The sequence below is a fragment of the Hesperophylax consimilis genome, chromosome 17 (assembly GCF_061612785.1).
Source record: "Hesperophylax consimilis isolate HC1 chromosome 17, BYU_Hcon_1.0, whole genome shotgun sequence".
Classification (NCBI taxonomy): Eukaryota; Metazoa; Arthropoda; class Insecta; order Trichoptera; family Limnephilidae; genus Hesperophylax; species Hesperophylax consimilis.
Genome location: NC_142852.1, coordinates 14,107,809 through 14,117,263, shown reverse-complemented (window position 1 = coordinate 14,117,263; position 9,455 = coordinate 14,107,809). Strand labels below are relative to the sequence as shown.

General features: G+C 35.6%; 1 protein-coding gene across 1 annotated transcript; it reads right to left on the bottom strand.

The window, feature by feature from the left end:
• Positions 1-806: 806 nt before the first annotated feature.
• Positions 807-7,931, bottom strand: LOC149416050 (uncharacterized). Its single transcript, XM_089641863.1, has 5 exons — positions 7,823-7,931; positions 6,489-6,604; positions 5,455-5,604; positions 4,825-5,301; positions 807-832 (listed from the first exon to the last, which is right to left on the bottom strand). Exons 2-5 carry the CDS (start codon positions 6,553-6,555, stop codon positions 807-809), a joined length of 720 nt encoding a protein of 239 aa, XP_089497989.1. The 5' UTR covers positions 6,556-6,604; positions 7,823-7,931.
• Between the last annotated feature and the right edge of the window lie 1,524 nt (positions 7,932-9,455).

The window sequence follows — 9,455 nt, the reverse complement described above, 5'->3', positions numbered from 1 at the left end:
CATCTGAGCTGTGGACACAATACCCAGCAGCGCAATGGGACAAGCTGAGGGTGTGCTACAATAATGCATACAGGCAGCTCATGCAACTACCGAGGTTCTGCAGTGCCTCCACAATGTTTACTGAAGGGAGGGTGCACTCATTCCCCGCCTTACTTCGCCACCGACTAGCCAGCTTCTGGGGTAGGACTCGGAAGTCAATCAACATCATCGTTGTGGCTGCATCCGAGTGGCTCAGTTCCCCACTCAATGAGCGATGGATGCAGATGATGCGGCGACCTCCCTGATGGACGGTTTAATTAAACTTAGTCTAATTGTTTTTTTTTTTATTGTATTTATATGACTATTTTATTTTTGATTTATATTTTAATTTTATATTTAGGTACCTGCCTAATATTTTTTTTTCTCTTTGTTTTATCTTATTTCCATGTTTATAATTTTTTTTTTTTTACTTTATTTTATTGTTTCCCTGTTTTATTTCATGTAATATGGCAGACTGGGATTGCACTATCCTCCCAGTCCTGCTGGATTAAAACTTAAATAAATAAAATAAAAATAATAATAAAATTGACTAAAATTCTGAAAGAGGTAGTTAAAAGTTTGCCGTCTGAAATTACTAAATTAGTTTTATGGTCAGACAGTTGTGTACCGCAAAACAGAAACTCCCATATGAGCATGGCATTGTTGTGTTTTCTGAAGTCCGAATACTCTGGCAACATACAAGAAATACAAGCCAGGACATGGAAATGTGCAAGAAGTCGACTGTGCTCATAGTCTGATTGAAAGACATCTACGACACATTGAAATATTTAGTCCGTTATCTCTGCTGAGATCGCTGATGAAAATGAAGTCAAAATCTTTCAATTTTGAATTCATTCAGTTAAAATGTTCCGATTTTTTGTCTTTTCACGAAGAAGCAATGAAATTTTCATTTTCCCAAATTCCTTACTGCAAAACTAAATTCATTGCTTACAATAAAAGTGCTTGGAATATTATTTCTTATAAAACACGCTTTTCTGGAGAGACTACTTCAGGGGATATACTCGACCTAAAAAGTTCTATGAAGATTTTGTCCAGTATTCAACTTAAGCTTCCTAGCAGTTCTTTTTCGAAAAATAAAATAGACGATATTAGAAGCATGTACAAATATATGCCAGAAGTTGACAAAACATATTTTCAAGCATTATTAAGAAGGTTTGAAAATGAAGACCCCAAACAAGGAATTGAAAATATCCATCACTTTGGACAGAACTGATGTGATCGCTATGAGGCGGTAGTTGGCCGGGTTGGAGCGGTCACCTTTCCTGGGAATAGGGTGAATGACCGCTTTTTTTCCAACCAGAGGGCACAGTGCCACACTTCAGGGAGATTTTGAAGAGCTTTGTCAAAGTTGGAACTATTTCCGCAGCACACCTCTGCAATACCAGAGCAGGTATTCCATCAGGTCCACTAGCTTTGTTAACATCGAGCCCCCGTATAACGTGGAGTGCATCCTGATGCCGGATCCTCAGCTTTTTCATATAGAAGCCGCAGTGAGGAACCGACGGCGGAACAGCACGAGGGTCGAGTTTTCCGCAAACATTTTCCCTAATAAGTTAGCCTTTTCGGTGGCGGTGTTTGCTAGTGAGCCGTCAGGTCTGGTAAGAGGTGGCAAACTGGGTTTGCAAAAATTCCGACCTATTGAGCCCGCAAGCGACCAGAATGCTCTGCTGCCATGCTGGCAGGCAGCCAGCTTTTTGCTGATCTGCAGGTCGTGTTCGAATTTTGACCTATTAATGATTCTCTTGCATTTCTTTGCCGATTTGTTGTATGCTGATCTGCTTTCGGGCGTTCGAGATGTGTTGTAGGCTCGGTAAGCCGCGTTTTTTCGTCGAACTGCTTCGGAGCATTGTCGACTGAACCACGGCTTTGAGCCCACACCAGTTTCTTTAGTAGTCGATTGTATGAAGCCATCCATCGCCGATTTGATGACTTCACCAATCTCCTGGGCACATCTTGAAGGGTCCGAAGTCCGAAAACAAACAGCTGACCACGGAAAAGCGTTCAACTTGTTTATCTTTCCTTTAACCTTCAAATGTTAATTATTATTTTTTGGTAAACTAATGTTTTTAAGACAAGATTTTTATGCATAGCACAAAGGGTAACAATTATTTTACAAGCAATAATTGTTCGCCTGAATGAAATGTAACAAGCAGTAATTGTTGAATGAAACACTAGTATATATTGAATAATTTCGCGGGTAAGAGATAAGCCGCCATAGCTCAGTGGTCAGAGCTGTCGACCGGAAATCGAAGGGACACGGGTTCGAGTCCCGTTGGCGTCATGTATCTTTAATCAGGAGATTTTTCAATGTGGATGAGTGTTTCAGGCTTATAATTATTGCTTGTAAAATTCAAATGTTAACTACGGTAAACAACGCTAAATGCGGTTGGTAAAGTTCGATTTAAATGAAAAATTGTAGCCAATAAGTAGTTTTCTGAATTTACTACTAATAATTTCAAAAACAAGAACATTTCAACTTTTTTTTAAATGAAAAAGTTTTCGTTTTTTTCGAATAAAACAGATTATATTGGCATTGCAGCCTTTACAAACCCCACTTAAAAAAATGTAAGGTTAAAATTTGTCGGATCTGTTTTGTACAGAGAAAAATAATTACATTTTAATATATCTGAGAGGAAAATCGTCAAATCAGTCAAATCAATAGAACTTTTTTCTGTTTGCCCAGGTAGTACGTTCTCGAGCGGTTGAAGTACCTAGTGGCTGTGTTTACCAAATAATTCTAGTAGGTACAAGGTGCGACCTCCAATGGGTAAACAAAAAAGAAAATATTCTAGAACGTACAACTAGCTGCTCTTACAATTCTACAGTTTTGAAAGTGAATTTAGAAGTGTAAAAATATTATTTGAAGAAATAATTAAATACATTACTATACACATAATCATATATATTTTGATATTCGTGTTAGTAGTATGACATAATTATCTTTTTTACACATACATTTAAGTTTAAAAAAAAATCAAATCTTTTACAACGTGTAATGTATGGTGTATTGAAGCGGGTGAAGGTCTTACACAATAATGATACTTGATCTATGTACTGATATTTATTAAGGAGCTGCTTGTAACAAAATAGGACAATCCTTGTATGCATCGCTTTATTTAGCTCTCACAAGCATGCTATTTTGCTCGCACTTACACACTTTCATACAGACATCACACAAAGCGATTCAGAACAAATTCAAAGAAATCGCAAGCTTATAAATATTTTGACCAAATTATACTAATTTTATATACTGGAAACTCTCTGGTGAAACATATCATATCTATAACTAGAATTTATTCGGTAAATAGTTTTCGTGAAGGTGAATGTTAACGCAAGGAACAAGAAAAGTGTCCAGTCAAACAGTCTTTTCGAGAAAACGCATAATTACATATGAAAAAAACTGTGAGTGCGCACGCGTTTTTTAAAATCTCTCTTCAGCCAGAAAACGAAAAAGTTTTATCTCAGCTGTCAGTCAGTTTTTTCTCTTCAAGGTACACTGTTGATAATTTGCATAGTTGCACTCGGAAAACGAAAGGGGGGTTTTTCTCCGCTCTGAGTCAGCATGTGTTCCAACAAATGTCCTATATGGGGGATAAGGTGGCCTTTCCTAGAATCTGAATATGTGCACTTGGAAAATGAAAAAGGTTTGTCGCCACTGTGAGTCAGCATGTGGCTTTTAAGATGTGCGTTTTGAGAATATCCATAGATGAACAAGGAAAAAGAAAAAAAAATCTCCGTAGTGACTCAACGTGCGCTTCAGATTGCCTTTATAATAACATAAATATGTGCACTTGTAACATAAAACAGGTTTTTCGCCACTGTGAGACAGCATGTTGGCCTTAAGATGGGCGTTTTGATAAAATGAAATGTTTCACACGGGACTTGAAAAAGGCTTTTCTCCACTGTGAGTCAGCATGTGAAACTTTAGTTGACCCTTTCGATAACACGTATAGTTGCACAGAGGACATGAAAAAGGTTTTTCTCCACTGTGAGTCAGCATGTGGAACTTTAGTTGACCCTTTCGATAACACGTATAGTTGCACACGGAACAAGAAAAAGGTTTTTCTCCACTGTGAGTCAGCATGTGGCTCGTTAGGTCGCTCTTTCGATAACATGAATAGGTGCACTCGGAACATGAAAAAGGTTTTTCTCCACTGTGAATCAGCATGTGCCTCTTCAGCTGACCTTTTACATTACATGCATAGTTGCACACGGAACAAGAAAATGGTTTTTCTCCACGGTGAGTCAGCAAGTGTGTCTTCAGGTTACTCTTTTGATAACTTGCATAGTTGCACTCGGAACATGAAAAAGGTTTTTCTCCACTGTGAATCAGCATGTGCCTCTTCAGCTGACCTTTTACATTACATGCATAGTTGCACACGGAACAATAAAATGGTTTTTCTCCACGGTGAGTCAGCAAGTGTGTCTTCAGGTTACTCTTTTGATAACTTGCGTAGTTGCACTCCAAACATGAAAAAGGTTTTTCTCCACTGTGAATCAGCATGTGGCTCGTTAGGTCGCTCTTTCGATAACATGAATAGGTGCACTCGGAACATGAAAAAGGTTTTTCTCCACTGTGAGTCAGCATGTGGCTCGTTAGGTCGCTCTTTCGATAACATGAATAGGTGCACTCGGAACATAAAAAAGGTTTTTCTCCACTGTGAATCAGCATGTGCCTCTTCAGCTGACCTTTTGCATTACATGCATAGTTGCACACGGAACAAGAAAATGGTTTTTCTCCACGGTGAGTCAGCAAGTGTGTCTTCAGGTTACTCTTTTGATAACTTGCGTAGTTGCACTCCAAACATGAAAAAGGTTTTTCTCCACTGTGAATCAGCATGTGCATCTTCAGCTGACCCTTTAGACAACACGCATAGGTGCACACGGAACAAGAAAATGGTTTTTCTCCACGGTGAGTCAGAAAGTGTGTCTTCAGGTTACCCTTTCGATAACTTGCATAGTTGCACTCCAAACATGAAAAAGGTTTTTCTCCACTGTGAATCAGCTTGTGCTTCGTCAGCTGACCCTTTCGACAAAACGCATAGTTGCACACGGAACATGAAAAAGGTTTTTCTCTACTGTGGGTCAGCATGTGCCTCTTTAACTGTCTCTTTTGAGCATTTGAATAGTTGCACTTGGAACAAGAAAAAGTTTTTTCTTTCACATGGGTGCGTACGTTTATTGCAAAATTTGACTTAGTAGAGGAGGAGTAGTTGTGATGGGGAGGAGTGAATCCCTTTTCCACAAAATGCGTCTGAAGATCTGTCGACAAATTTGAAAAATAACATGGGTGAAAAAGACTTAGTTAAACTTATTTCCTAAACTTAGAGTAAATAAGCGAAGTAAGTTCGTAGAAAGGATAAAAAAATAGGAGAGTCTGAATCGTTCAAGTTTACAGTGATAAATTGGTTTGACCTGCTTCCTTGGTAATTCTTCCAAAGCGTTCTAAGCATTCCTCTTTTACATCCAGCAGGTCTATGTCAATTTTCATATAAGTAAGCGCCGCTTCATATTGTCGGGGTCCAAGATCCGCGTTTATGGTGACTGTCTTCACATTAATGTTTCCTGGAATAAAAAAGGACAATAAATATAATGAATCTTTGCATGGCCAGCCCTGAACCAAACGGCGACAGGCGCACGTTTAATTTTGGCTGCCCTAACAGTCTAAATTAGTACACGCCGAGGCAGGATATCACTGTAATCATTAAAACGACGATTTGTGTTTTTTTGTAGAGCGGTATTTATCAAAAATAATATCAAGGGCGATGTGTTAGGTTAAGTATTCGACGCCCGGAGCGAACTGCACCAATTGCGCCCGCATAGGGCCAGCCCTATATCTTCGTCAAATTGATATTAACGAGAATTTTTTTAAATTTAAAAACAATAAACTTTTACTTTACGAATAAATACCTTTGATTAACAAGGTCACTGTCAGATAAAAAATGACCTCAGATGTCCGCTTCAGGGACCGATTCTTCAAGAAGGAAAAACCTTTCTCTAGAGCACCTGTAGTAGAGTTTGGTTGTTTTCGGTCAATGAGATATTGTTTTTACAATCAATATTTATGTATTTTTAACGTATAGATAATACGTGTAATTCACATCATATCTCAAATAAAATTAGGTGAAAATCGAGGAACCACAACTTATTGTGAATAATATAATAAAGTTAAATGAGTGCTGTATTTTGGTATTTTCCGGCAAGGACACATATTAAGGTAAATACTCAATACACCTCATGTTTTATAAGAGAGGATGTTGTGCACAAGTGTGTGTCCTGTTTGCACGACATTTCAAAAGAGACATTGATTCCGGACATCCGAATTTTAAGTTCTATATTTAACACGTATGCAATGCAACAAACTGCTGTCTGAGTACTCTCCGCATATTGCGAGCATTCCTTCGTTACAGCTGGGTGGTCGAAATCTAAATCTGAAAATGCAATTTAACCTCCATCTTCTTCCTGGAGACCTGGTTCCGTCTTGATGGATATAGTATCTGGCTTCAGTAGATCCATGGTTAGCTTTGGTAGAGTTTGGTTATTGGTTTAATCCCAAAAAATATATCTGAAACAGAACATTGTTAAAATAAAATAAAATTTATAAAATTTAAAAGTTAAATTAAAACAGGATACATGATTTTTAGCTCAAATCGTTAAATCATCCCTCCTTACGTACCCTTAAAAATTGAATATAACAACCTGCAAATCCTGATACGTGAGAATTATCATGGGCTGTGCATTGATAATCACCTAAATTTCATACAGCATATTCAAGATCAAGACAAAATCACCCCTTTAATTAGTGTATTTAGCCGGATATCATATCTGTTACCAAATGAAATTAAAAAAGGTCTATATTATAGCCTCGTTAATTGACATTTAAACTACTTGATTGAAATCTGGTTAAATGCATACGAAACATATATAATGAACTACACGTAAAACATAACAAAGTAATCAAAAAGCTATTTCACTTCAAACTAGAACATCCACATAAAAATTATGTATGAAATTAAACTAATAACATTAAGAAACTTTTTATGAATGTAATACATGTCTCCTAAAAATAAATAATAAATCCAAATGAATATAATCAACATCTATTTTTTATATATATATTCTTATAAAAATGTAAAAAAAATTTATAATATAGCGACTAAATAAAAAAAAATAAAAAAAAAATACAGAAATCATTAAAACGTACCAAGTACACACACACTTTACACGGCAACAAGCTAAAATACATTTAAACACCATACTTACTCATTACGGCAAGCAATCCATTGGTTACGAGGGGAGCAACATACATAATTGCCTCCCAAACGAAATTAAAAATGATAAAAGTGTAGATAAATTTTTAAAAAAGTTGTTCAGTTTTATGATCAATCAACGAAACAATGATCGTGAATAAAATCGTTGTGTAGTGTATTAATGTGTAATGTATTAGTTTTTTCTAGTTAAATAAGTAAAAATGTAATTTTCTTTTATCTAGAATAAAAAAAACGGTTAAGAGAAACGTTGTTTATCGTGGGAAAACTATATACCTTTATGTTAACAATGTTAGAATACCGCCATTCCGTTTTTAACAAAATATCTGTTAACCATATGTTATGTTTGTGATCATTGTAATAAATGCCTTCGAAATGCTAATCTAATAATAGGTAGACGTCAAATTGACAGTTTAAACATTCTACTGTGACAAAACGCCCAATGATTCCCTAACTAAACTGGAATAACGGCAGCTACCAAATAAATAGCGATGAATATAAGAATGAGTACTTACTTTACCAATAACCATCACAGGCGTGGGATAGTAAGTTAAACAACGCGGGATAAACAGAGTTGGGAAACAGGAAGATACTGCTGTCGGAGAAGAAAGCACTTGTCAAAAATATTTATAGGTTATGCAAGAATGAAGTCATAGACAATTATTCATGGCGACCAGATAACTAAAAAAAAAACATTTTCATCATGTGACTTTTGAACACATACATATTCATCATATGATAATTAATCAGGACGGTTATTATTAAGAACGACCTTAACTAAGAATAATGATTTGAACATTTCGACGGTCCCGAAGAACAATGTCAATGTTTCTATACGACAAGGAGTTGTCGTATAGAAACATCCGACATTGTTCTATGGACATAGCATGAAACATGTGTGTCGTATATGTATATCCTACTTTATTCTTTGGAACTCAAACATAAGTTTTTGTCGTATTTACAACCTAATTTTAATGTATATATTTTTTTGTTTCTAGTATTACCAAAAAAAAGTTAATCTATTTTTTTAGTAATAATTACGTAAAGGAACCCCATTATAATAAAAGTTAAAAAACAGGGAAAATAACATATTCAATTTTTTATTCGTTTTTAATGCAACAGAACTGGGAGGATATTTCAATCTCAGTCTGCCATATTACATGAGATATCCACATTATTTATAGAGAAAAAATATAAGAAAAATTAAAAACATAACAGGTTACCTAATCATAACATAAAATTAAAACATCCGTAGTTTTATTTGTGTTAATCTGGCAGTACTTGGTACTGGGAGGATTGTTCAATCCCAGTCTGTAACATGAGTTAGTTACATAAGTACGACTATCACATTATTTAAAGGAGAAGAAATAAGAAGATATAACAAAAGTTAAAACATAACAGGGTGGTACCTAATCATAACATTAAATTAAAACATCCGTATTTTTATTTGTTTTAATCTAGCAGAACTGGGAGGATTGTTCAATCCCAGTCTGTTACATGAGTCAGTTACATAAGTACGACTATCACATTATTTAAAGGAGAAGAAATAAGAAAATATAACAAAAATTAAAACATAATAGGGTAGTACCTAATCATAACATAAAATTAAAACATTAATAGTCTAATTTTCAAAATAGAATATTTTTAAAAGACCTAAATTAATAATTAGGTATTATTATTCAGAGTCACCATCATTGACACAAATGTTTCCGTATGGTCTTATAAAATTCATGATATTGTTCATTCCTGAATTGCAAAGACTTATAAGGTCATTGTATTTATCTTTTTGAATCGGCAAAGGGGTATCATACGCCTTATGAAGTTTGATGTCAATAGCATGAAAATGTCTTGTGGCATTACGAACGATGACAGTCTGAAACTCTTTTCTGAGCTCATATTTATACTCCAGCTGATTGGAATGATCTCCAGAGGTACGAACTTGCTTGACGCAACTCCATGTCATTTTTTTTATTTTGGGTATCTTTAGTCCAATTTTTATTCTTTAACAGTATTTTAAAGTCGTAAAAGTTATCTTGCGACATATCTCGAACTTCGTAGGGATTTTCATCAATTTTTGCCCATCTCACGAGAATCTTCCATTCATTTGGACCATAAATCGTCCTAGGAGCACTTGCTTTTTCGATTACT